The sequence below is a fragment of the Saimiri boliviensis genome, chromosome 4, assembly GCF_048565385.1.
Source record: "Saimiri boliviensis isolate mSaiBol1 chromosome 4, mSaiBol1.pri, whole genome shotgun sequence".
NCBI classification, from domain to species: Eukaryota; Metazoa; Chordata; class Mammalia; order Primates; family Cebidae; genus Saimiri; species Saimiri boliviensis.
In genome coordinates, this window is record NC_133452.1 from 4,471,557 (window position 1) to 4,483,036 (window position 11,480).

The 11,480-nt window shown below is 51.7% G+C and overlaps 1 protein-coding gene across 3 annotated transcripts; it reads left to right on the forward strand.

Moving 5' to 3' along the window:
• The first annotated feature begins 1,164 nt into the window (after nucleotides 1–1,164).
• Nucleotides 1,165–10,559, forward strand: TBXT (T-box transcription factor T). Of its 3 annotated transcripts, none has more exons than XM_039467719.2 (8): nucleotides 1,165–1,620; nucleotides 2,124–2,388; nucleotides 3,106–3,240; nucleotides 4,026–4,087; nucleotides 4,217–4,278; nucleotides 6,059–6,235; nucleotides 7,306–7,435; nucleotides 9,652–10,559. In XM_039467719.2, exons 1-8 carry the CDS (start codon nucleotides 1,415–1,417, stop codon nucleotides 9,920–9,922), a joined length of 1,308 nt encoding a protein of 435 aa, XP_039323653.1. In that variant the 5' UTR covers nucleotides 1,165–1,414; the 3' UTR covers nucleotides 9,923–10,559. The 3 variants fall into 3 exon arrangements, with proteins under 3 accessions (XP_039323653.1, XP_003933838.1, XP_039323654.1); XM_003933789.2 differs by having other exon boundaries at nucleotides 1,415–1,620; nucleotides 6,062–6,235; nucleotides 9,652–9,922; XM_039467720.2 differs by lacking the exon at nucleotides 6,059–6,235 and having other exon boundaries at nucleotides 1,415–1,620; nucleotides 9,652–9,922.
• The last annotated feature ends 921 nt before the right edge of the window (nucleotides 10,560–11,480 follow it).

An 11,480-nucleotide genomic window follows, 5' to 3' on the forward strand; every position in this document is an offset into this window, starting at 1 on the left:
AGGTTGCAACCCCAGGCCCTCGTCCAGCTAAAGAGCGAGGTGTGCAGAAACGCAAAGCCAGGCCCTGGACCGGGGAGCTTCGGCCTCCTTCCCCCTTCCTGGGCTCCAGTTTTAGGAGGATTGTTACTGTTTAAAGAGACCCCACTGAACTATTTCCTGCTCATTGTCACCTCTCCTTCGCTCTCCTCGCGAAAGTTCTCACCGAAAGGTAATAAAACCACCGCTGCCGACACCGCTTGGCGCTGCTGCCGGGCGGGGAAAGCGCCCTGAGCCCCGCCAGCCCGGTCCCACTCCCACCTTCTGCGAAAGCAATGACACAGCAGAAGCCACGCACACGCCTGGGCACCCTCGGTGCACGCGCAGACCTCGGCACCAAGTCCGACGCTTCCTAGAAGGGGTCGCTTTGCTATTGCTTATTTCCGTCCATTTCCCTCTCCTCGCGCGGAGCTTCCTTTTCCAGACGGTGCGAGCCGCGGGGACACCCGACACCGGGGCGGGCTGATCCACGATCCTAAGTGTCCGCGACGCCGCCTTGAGCTCCGTGGCGAGGGACGTGTGGCGACTGGTGCACTGGAAACTGCCAGACTGGAGAGGTGAGGCGTCGGAGGCACGAGACCCGCACGACTGAGGCGAGTCGAGAGCGGCGCGTCCCAAAGCCCGGCAGAGTGCGCTGGTCCCTGGGAGGGGAGAGAGGCGCGCCTCGAGCGGGGACAGATGAGGCAGCGCGGACGTTCCAGAGTGGCGCTGCTGCGGGTTCCCGGCGCGCTGAACAGCGAGGAAGACCCCGTGCGCGGGAGCATCGCCCGCGGCCGGGCAGCCCCTCACGGAGGTGCGCGTTGGGGCGGGCCGGGGCGTCCAGCTCCTCCTTCCTCCCGGGCCAGCCCCGCCGCTTTGATGGAGGTGCAAACATTTGGGGGAGGGCGGGGGTGTAGGGGCTGGGCCGGGGCTGGGCGGGCTGGGGCCCAGGATTTACAGGAAACAGGCGCGCGGGAGCCCATTGTTGGCCCCCGGCCTCACAGACCCGCCCGGCCCGGTCTGATATGGCCGCTCTCGGCCAATGGGCGGCTGCCCAGCACTTCAAAGCGAGCGTGGCCCAATCCGCCGGGTCCTCCAGCGGCGCCGCCACGGCTCTATTTATGGGGAGGGCACCGAATTTCGGTCCCCAGAGACCTACTCTAGTAGCGCCTTGGGGAGTTCAAGTGGAATAACCTCTCCCCACCCCTCTCCCCGGTCCCCTCCCCCCAAGTGTCGGTCCGCGCCCTCCTCCTGGGTCTGTGCGGGACCCCGGAGCCGTCGCAGTTCTCTGTCCGAGGGGCCCCTTTTCTCGCAAGGGCGGCTGCCGAAACCGGGGAAGGTGGCTCTCAGGTAGCGAGTCTGGGCTTCGGGACGGCGGGGAGCGGGGGCGGACGGGAGGATGAGCTCTCCCGGGACCGAGAGCGCGGGGAAGAGCCTGCAGTACCGAGTGGACCACCTGCTGAGCGCGGTGGAGAGCGAGCTGCAGGCGGGCAGCGAGAAGGGCGACCCCACGGAGCGCGAGCTGCACGTGGGCCTGGAGGAGAGCGAGCTGTGGCTGCGCTTCAAGGAGCTCACCAACGAGATGATCGTGACCAAGAACGGCAGGTGGGTGCGCGCCCGGAGCCCGCGTGCGCCGCGCTCTCCAGCGCCCGGGCAGCCTGGGGACCTGGCAGAGACATGCAGGTCGAACCCTTTTTCTCCTGGAGGAGGGCTTTGTGTTTGTTCCCGCTCTGGTCAACGCCCTCGAGTGGATTTCTACAAGCCTCTCTGCTGGGGCTTTCTCCGCGGAAGCTTGGGGAGGAGGAACGCGCGCCCCAGGGTTTCGACCTTGGAGGCATCCCGGGACCCGCGAGGCGCGCCCGGGCCGCTGCCTGTCCCCGCGGGATATGGCCTCCGGCACTGAATCCCTTCGTCAGGTCCTCTCCGCCCCTGCCTCCCGAGGCCGTGGAGATGGTGCGGCGGCCACCTGGACCTGGTAGGGCTCGAGGAAAGGGGAGCTTGGGAGTCACCCTTGGACGTTCCCCAGGGTGCTTCTCTGTGCCCCGCTTTGACCTCCGGCCTACCCGGTCAGAGTCGGGGTCCTCCTGCGCCCGCCCCCTGTTTTCCAGACGGATGTTCCCGGTGCTGAAGGTGAACGTGTCTGGGCTGGACCCCAACGCCATGTACTCCTTCCTGCTGGACTTTGTGGCAGCCGACAACCACCGCTGGAAGTACGTGAACGGGGAGTGGGTGCCCGGGGGCAAGCCCGAGCCGCAGGCGCCCAGCTGTGTCTACATCCACCCCGACTCGCCCAACTTTGGGGCCCACTGGATGAAGGCTCCCGTCTCCTTCAGCAAAGTCAAGCTCACCAACAAGCTCAACGGAGGGGGCCAGGTAGGTGTGCGGAGCCCGCCGGGCCTGGGAGGGGAGGGGCCGCGCTGCGCCTTCTGCTCGGGAGCTGTGGGAAGGGACGCTGCTTGGACTGGAGGTGTCCAGGAGAAGCTGCCACGGCCTTCTCTAATTACGCCTTTAGTGCTGTTTATACTAAGCTGTTAACATCCACGAGCGGATGCACTCCCCTTTAAAAGATCTAGAGCTTTGGGGAACTTCTGTGTCTAGCTCTAAACTGTCCTAGGAGCGAAGCAAGTATCAGCCTTGATGACAAAGCCGCATTTCAAGTTAAACATGCTCCACAGTACTTACTGCGTGGATTCTCAACAAACTTGTAAAGTGCTTTTCTAAAAAACAGTCTTTAGTAGAGGATTGTTCATTGAAGACCCCAGGTTAGGCAAGTTGCAAACAAGCCCAGGCTTTAAAAAATGTCTGTAGGCTTCTGGAAGCCGTAGTACTTTATTGCACCAGGTGAAAGGATTTGTGATGAGCGTTCATTGCTTTAACGCAGTGTAGCATCTCACATCCCTTTTCCATGCCGGCTGTGGGAGAAGCACGTATAAACCGCAGAGAAGCCTCCTCTGGCAGAACCCCATTTCCCTCAACAGTAGAGGCACTTTCTTGGGAGCCAGAGGACTTTCTGCATTCTGGAGAAATGGATGTTTTGTTGTTTTAACACAGGACTTTCAGTGCCACCAATCCTGTATCTGTCTCCCTCAGATCATGCTGAACTCCTTGCATAAGTATGAGCCTCGAATTCACATAGTGAGAGTTGGGGGTCCACAGCGCATGATCACCAGCCATTGCTTCCCTGAGACCCAGTTCATAGCGGTGACTGCTTATCAGAACGAAGAGGTGAGAGGGATAGAGGCGGGTGCTGTCCCGGTGTGCGGCTCCGGGAGAGGCTAACCGCACTGAGAGGAAGGCTTCCTGCTCTTTCACATAATTTTTTGGGGGTTTGAAATGGAGGCGCAGAGGAGGACTGTATAAAATAAGTCCCCACTGAAACGTTCTCCCCTTGAATTCTCCATAAAAGTGTCTAAAACTAGAATATCTGCTCAAAATGAAAAGATGCATAAAGCATTCAGGTCAAACGGTGTGAGAATTTCTTGAGAACAAGACATGAGTGAGACAGCGGCTTGTCCTTCCTTGGAAATCTTCCCCAAAGGGTGGGGGGCAACCCCTGAAATCTCTGCAGTGTGAAGACTCAACTAGCTGCCAGCTACTGCAAAGGTGCCTGTCAGTCTATGCCTAAGCCCAACCCCAAAGTACTGAAAATTCGGGATGAGGCGTATGCATGGTTAGTGTGGACCACAAACTAGGACTATCAGATCACGACTTCCTAAGCAGCCCTGGCTTGCATTTTCAGCCATTTCGGATTTATTACATGGAACATAGTGGCAGGTTAAATTTACTGTGAATCCCACTCAGAACATTGGCATTGAACGTTTTTCATAAACACACTACTCTTTACAATTACTCAGCTATTTCAGTTCCAAACAGAAAACTGTGTGTGGAAAGAAGTCTGACTATATTTGAATATTTAAAAGTAGTACTGGCGTTTCTCAATTTCTTGGTGCCAAAATAAATCCCCTGACTAATAGGCAATATACTAGTAAATGCAATTTCTTGTTTTTCAGATCACAGCTCTTAAAATTAAGTACAATCCATTTGCAAAAGCTTTCCTTGATGCAAAGGAAAGGTGAGAGAATTCTAACTATAAATACCCTTGGGCAAAGAGGTATGCAGAAAGATGAAATATTGCTGCACACTTTTCTGAATGTCCTTCTTTCTGACAATTCTATATGCTTTTTTTTTTTTTTTTTGATAGAAGTGATCACAAAGAGACGATGGAGGAACCTGGAGACGGCCAGCAGCCTGGGTACTCCCAATGTACGGTTTGTTGCACTCTGTCGTGTCATTCTGCGTCATGGGACTAGACTTTCTGCAAGCTGGGAGGTGGAGATGGAGAAGACAAGGGGCTTTTGGGTGCGCCTGGGATGTAAGATTGCCTTGCTGCCGAGCAAGGTCTTGGCCCTATGATGTCGAAGCTGTGTTGCCCATCTAACCTCTGCTCTAATCCGGGCTGTGGATACTCTCCTGGGTGCTTTTGTTTTGCCCTGGCAGCTTTTGCAGCTGCCACCATGCCTGGGGTGGATCGATGAGACCTAGCTGAGTGTTCAGACTCTCTCTTGTATCAGGCAATAGGAGAATCTAGCTCGTTACATCCTCTGCGAGGCTTTCATAACTGGTTGAAGAGCCATCTTTCCAGTGATGCTTAGTTAGCCCTTTGGTTCTAGGGATGACTCACTGGTTCCTGCTGGTTTTGGTGGCAACAGTGGCTCTGAGGATGGGAGAACTGGCTTTAAGTCTAGCTCCTTCTAGGAGTTCAGGAGTCAGAGTGCAGGATAGAGGATCACGTAGCAGCATCTGTCGGGAGAAACGGCTCTGTCTGACCCCCGATGCGTCCTCTCCACCTGGGAAAGAGACTTGGAGATGTTAAACAATGGACATGGCTCCGCTGGCTGGTCAAGAGGCTGGTGAACGAGCAGGGCACACTCCTTCTTTCACAGGCGTTTCTATTTTATATCATTTCCTAGGCTGATGGAACAACCAGGAGGGTAGTGACCTGGGTAGGACTGAGCCAGTGCTCTGGCCAGGGCCGGCTGGCAGTGAGGGCACGTCTGCAGCCTTCCTTTCAGTGCTGCCTGGAGAATTGTTAGTAGTTTGGAAATTAACGCCAGAGTAGTTGTTCCACTTGGGGTTGCTGAATTACATCAAGAAGCCTTAAACAGTGTAGAAGAGGTTGGCGCAGTGGCTCATGCCTGTAATCCCAGCACTTTGGGAGGCCCCGTCGGATGAATCATTTGAGGTCAGGGAGTTCAAGACCAGCCCGACCAACATGGTGAAACCCCATCTCTACTAAAAATACAAAAATTAGCCAGCTTTGGTGGTGGGCACCTGTAATCGCAGCCACACAGGAGGCTGAGGCGTAAAAATCGCTTGAACCTGGGAGGTGGAGATTGTACTGAGCTGCCACTGCACAACTGCACTCCAGCCTAGGCAACAGAGCAAGACTCAGTCTCCAAGGGAAAAAAAAGTGGAGAGAAGAAATTGTAGTTTTAGAGGAAGGAAGGGCAGTCTTGGAAGCACTTTCTGATTCTCCTGGGGAGAATGGGGGGAGCCTAAACCTGAAGAGCAGTAAACGACCCCACCTCCTTCACCCCCAGCTAGGAAGGCAGCTCCTGAGTCTCTGTGGGTGGCAGCTGCTGAGTCTCAGAGGAGGAGAAGGGGAGGAGAAGGTGCTTTGTCTAAGCACCACCCCACCTCTCTTTCTGCCTCTGGTCACATTGTATTCATGCTCAGCAGAGGAAAGCTGACTTGCCTTGGGGAGTATTAATCTCTCAGGAGGAAGCAGCTTGGGTTGCCTGAGGCCCGGCTCCTGGGTTTACTCAGGTACCCATAGGATTGAAAGCCTTGGGTTGCCTGTGGTAAGAGAGGAGGAACTGATGGCCTCAGATGCCTTGTGAGGCGGACTGTGTCCCAAGTATGACACACTCTTCACTCCATCAGGGACTCCTGAGGGGAAGGTGGGAAGTCCCTGGCTCTACTCTGCTCTCCGTGATGATGGAGGGAGCAGTAATGCCTGTCACTCAGCACTTTTTTCTCACAGCAGGGGGGTGGCTTCTTCCTGGAACCAGCACCCTGTGTCCACCTGCAAATCCTCATCCTCAGTTTGGAGGTGCCCTCTCCCTCCCCCCAACGCACGGCTGTGACAGGTACCCAACCCTGAGGAGCCACCGGTCCTCGCCCTACCCCAGCCCCTACGCTCATCGGAACAATTCTCCAAGTAAGTCTGAAGCCTCAGTCTGCCAGGGCTTGGTGGGGGGCTGCAGGGACACTTGGGGAAAGGCATTCTGCAGGGTTCAGAATCTAAACAAAAGATGGTTCCCTGGAACCCACACCCAAGCCCAGTTTTTTAGAGGCTCAAGAGAAGACCCTCAGTGTATGTCTCCACGGCTGCCACTGCTGGCTCAGCCACAGAGACCCAGAGCAGAGGCCTGCATTCGCGCATGGGCCTTAGAGTTGGTGCTCCGGGTTTTGAAAATGACAAATTCCTGGGCCCTTCCATAGAACCGTGGTTGATCCTTAGGAGTAGAGACCAGGTTTGAGTCTTTTGTGACCGTCTCTAAAGTGACAATAAAGCAGGCAGGCACAAGAATTCCTGACTAGACCAGTGATTCTCCAAGTAGGATGCCCAGGCCAGAGCCTCAGCACCACGAGAGTGGGCATATTTTCAGGCCCCACCCTAGACTGCCAGGCGGCCCTTCCAGGTGGGGCCCAGCAATGTGTGTTTTAAAAAGCCTTCCAGGTGGTGCTGATGCTGCTCCAATATTCCCAACCCTGGGATAGACCATAAAGACCCCGCGCCTCATTCTCTCTATAACACTGTATATGACTAGACTTAATTTTGTCTGGCTCCGAAAGACGGGAAATCGCCAAAGAACACCATAAAACAATTAAGCAATTAAAGCTGATTTGAAATGAAAGGACCTTACTGGGTTAGGGAGTCACTGGGACTTGTTCAACCAGAGGCTAGACTCCGAGGCGGGAAGATCTTACTTCTAATTTTGCCTGAAGAGGAATGGTTTCTATCACCCATTCTTATAAAGTAATCACTGGAAAAAAGGCAGGTTAAAGTTACGTTTGTTTTTAAAGATAAGCAATCACAAGTCAAGTAAGATTCATGTCTACAGGGCATCTACTGATCTCATGATAAGGGAAAAAGCTTGGCTTTCCCAGGATATGTTTTCAAACGCAGCCATCTGGCCATGCATCTTAGCCCCTGGTATTTCACTGTACTTTGTTGTTCTGGGAAGACATCATCTATAACTGCCCTTTCTTACCCTCCCTGCTTAGCCTATTCTGACAATTCACCTGCATGTTTATCCATGCTGCAACCCCATGACAACTGGTCCAGCCTCGGAATGCCTGCCCATCCCAGCATGCTCCCCGTGAGCCACAATGCCAGCCCACCTACCAGCTCCAGGTAAGAGATGTTCCCGACCTGGTGGAAAGCTTCCTGGGAGCTCTGCCTGTGACCTCACACTGTTTCCATTTCTGTGGGCCCTTAGTTCTTACTCTCCTCTGTCCCTGTGGATGGTCGGGTCTTGATTTAGAATTCTTTATTAGTCAACTATGCCCAGGGATCACAGGTGACATGACTGCTGAGTTCCTGTTTGCAGTCTGTTCCCTGGGAGGTCTGGGCTCCTTTACAGCCAAGGTGCGGAATGGGAGCTGCGCTATCGCATCCCTGAATGAAACCAGGGTCCCCATCCTGGTTCTGCCCCTTACAGGTTCATGTGACGGACAAGTCTCTTAGCCTCTCTGAGGCTTCGTTTCCTCACCTCTAAAAGGAAGGTGGTAATAAAATAACCCAGCCTCTGCCTGTCTTCCAGAGGGTTGTTGAGGTCGGTTGGCAGAACTTAAAGAGATATTTTCAGACTTTTTCCAACAGGAACTATTAAATTAAGGAAATAAATGTGTTGGCTTTTCTATGGATATAGGATCGAAGTCTTCAATGCATATGCTAGGTAACTGGTAAAGAATAATGATGATTTTGTTAACAATTTGCAAATTATGCAGAGGGATAATGGCTGATAAAATCAACCAGGCTGGTAAATATATTAATTTCTTCAGAGGATGAATATAAAAACCTAAAATATCAAAGCTAGAAGTCAACTCTCATTTTCCAGTGAGGAAGGAGGACCACAGTGGTTAAGTGATTGGACCAGCTGTTAGCTCACAGCAGCGCGAGCCTGGAATTAAGTGATCTTGACCTCAAAGGCAATGCACTTCATTTTCTAGAATACCAAAATATGTCTGCGATCTTAATTCTTGTCCAGAAAACAGTGCCTTCATAATATGAATTCAGTTGCCTGCAGTTAGAAACAGAGCAACAATGCATAAACAAAGCTTTCAGAGTTCCAAGAGCATGGCCCCAGAAGCCTGCGCCTGCTCACGTGACCCACACTCTGCAAGCTGCTGACAGCGGCCCCACCCAAGGGTCTCAATGCAGCTCTTAATGGGCATCTTAGAGCCTGAAGCTTTCATCTGTAAAATGGCACAATAATCTGCCTTGATGAACTCAGGCTAGTTAACAGTATGGCGATACAACAAAAGGTCTCATTATTCATTTATAGAAAGAGAAGAGTATTTCCCAAAATAAAATCTTACCATAATTTAATACTATCCACTTCCATGTACTTAGAGCAGAGGGGTCAATACTCATTTCCTGCGAAACACAGTCTCTAAAGTAGTCTCGGGCGTAGTCAAATGTGACATCTAATTCAGGGCAGACGTGGGACTTGCTTCCTCGTGTGACTGCCAGGTGCTGTTCTTGCTGCCCTGGACCATCCTAACTCACCTCTGCACGGAACAGGCGAAGCGCAGGGAGTCGTGTCTGTGCTGGAGTTACTCTAAGGAATATCTACTACTGCTTAGTGTTTCAGGAGAGGCTGGTCTTCACCGTGAGAATCACTGCAGTGGTGGGGGTGGGGTGTGCCGGATCAAAACAGGGGTACTTAAGCCCATTGGCGATAACTTTTGATTGAGAATATCTGAAAAATTTTATTCTGAATGAGAGTGCAAAACTACTGGTCTGAGTCTTTTTTTTTTTTTTTTGAGACAGAGTTTCACTCTTGTTGCTCAGATTGGAGTGCAATGGTGCAATCTTGTCTCTCTACCTCCTGGGTTCAAGCGATTCTTCTGCCTCAGTCTCCCAAGTAGCTGGGATTAGAGGCATGTGCTACCACAGCCAGCTAATATTTAGTAGAGACAGGGTGAGTCAGCTTATTTTTCGTGTTTAGTAGAGATACGGTTTCACCATGTTGATCGGGCTGGTCTCAAACCTCTGACCTCAGGTGATCCACCTGCCTGAGCCTCCCAAGTGATGGGATTAAGGTGTGAGCCACTGTGACTGGCCTGTCCTGCGTCTTTCTCAGTGAAACTTAACAGCGCTGTTCCGTGAGCTCTGACTGTGTGGATGATCTTTTTGGTCAGCTTCCCGATGATTTTGTTTCTTGTTAAGAGATATAATAACTTCTATACATCACCGAATGTGCTTGTGAGTCATTTAGTAATTTGGAGAAAATGACCTGTTTGAAAGAAAAAAACTGTCACACCACGCATTCGCTCAGAACGGGGTTCCTGGTGTGGTTCCGCTCCTCTGCCCGGGCCCTGCTCACTGGGGTCTTTCTCTTGCAGTCAGTACCCCAGCCTGTGGTCCGTGAGCAACGGCGCCGTCACCCCGGGCTCCCAGGCAGCAGCCGTGTCCAACGGGCTGGGGACCCAGTTCTTCCGGGGCTCCCCCGCGCACTACGCACCCCTCACCCACGCGGTCCCGGCGCCCTCTTCCTCGGGATCCCCACTGTACGAAGGGGCGGCGGCGGCCACCGACATCGCGGACAGCCAGTACGACGCAGCCCAAGGCCGCCTCATAGCCTCATGGACACCTGTGTCGCCGCCCTCCATGTGAGGCAGCCGGGCCCAGGTCCTGGAGGACGCAGGGACATTGTCGTGGCAGCCACTGGTGACTGGATGGACCTGCCAGGTGCACAGTGGCAGTCTCACGGATCAAGGAAGGAAATGCAGCCTCACTTTCTTTTCAAAGCAGAGGAGGAGCACAGCCGGGCTGTTCCCAGAGCCCCAGCGCCCGTGGCTCACACCGGCAGGAGCGGTGCGGTCCCCAGTGGCTTACAGATGAATCCACCGACGGCACAAGCTGATTCACAGTCAAAAACCTTTGCCAGGGTCCAGAAACTCTTTTTGATTTGTTCTCATACGATGTATTGGCAACTCTGGTGCACCAGGATTTGCAAACTCCACCGGCCCTACTTTAGTGAGATAAAAAGCACACTTTTAATCTTGTTCCTTGTTGCTTTCAAGTAGTTAGAGTTGAGCTGTTAAGGACAGAATAAAATCATAGTTGAGGGCAGCAGGTTTTAGCTGAATTGGAAATTTGAATGCTCTGCCCGCTAGAATGTGTGTATTTTGAGCATATGTAGACAACTTCTTGTGTTAAACTGGAATTGTTTTCGTATTTTTCTTTTGACAAAATAGCCAAAGACAATCAGCAGAAAGCATTTTCTGCAAAATAAAGTCAATATGCAAAATGTGATTGGTCCAGTTATTAGTCAAGCTGCTTCTTTTGTGGTATTTACTGTTTATTACAGCTGTTGGTAAAGACCTTATCCCCAAAGAGCATTTTACTCTATTACAGACTTTAATATTTTATCTAGTTAGTTGCAAAACTGGAAGTGAAATTTTCATAGACAGTGCTAATTGCCACAACAATTTAAAAGACGGTAAATGCTTTTAAAGAGATTTGCTCAACACTAAATCATAGATGATGTGGATAAAAACAACCTAGAACGTACTGATGTCATCAAGACATCAGTACTGGTGTCTATTCGAGTTAAAGTACTGTACATAAACTAAATTGATAAAAAGTTATTATTTATCAATGGAAAGTGCAGTTACCATAGTACTTTGAACAAAATGGCATTTGTAAATATCTTTCCCGCTTCTTTTTCTCAAAAGCAAAACAGAACTGCAGTGGCGCTAGATTGGGACAATTTCTCCATCTAGTGGCCGAATCCTTAAGGCTGCCCCTACTTCGAGTTTAGCATTCCAAACCTCGTATTCCTTAGTATTTCAAGTATACCTTGGTATTGCAAGTTATAGGTGGCCAGTAGCTTGGAGCCGGGTTAGTTACGCAGGAGTGTCACAGCAGCGTTATGAATATACTAGCAACATGGACATTAATGGTGAAGCTAAAAGGCTCAGGGGTTTGAAACCACCCACAGGCGTAGCAAAAGCTTTTCCCAAGTCAGTGTTGCTAACTTTACTGCTTGTCCCACTCTGACTTCTTCAGGCTCCACCTAACAGTTCTAGGACAAAGTGGTGTTCATTTATCTTTGTGTTTGCCTTATGGAGTATAAACCCAGAACTGAAGTGTAACTAGCTGGCTTTTTAGTGCCATTTGTGGCTACTTTCCCAGTGGGATGTGCTTACTGTAAGTTATCATTAAAAGC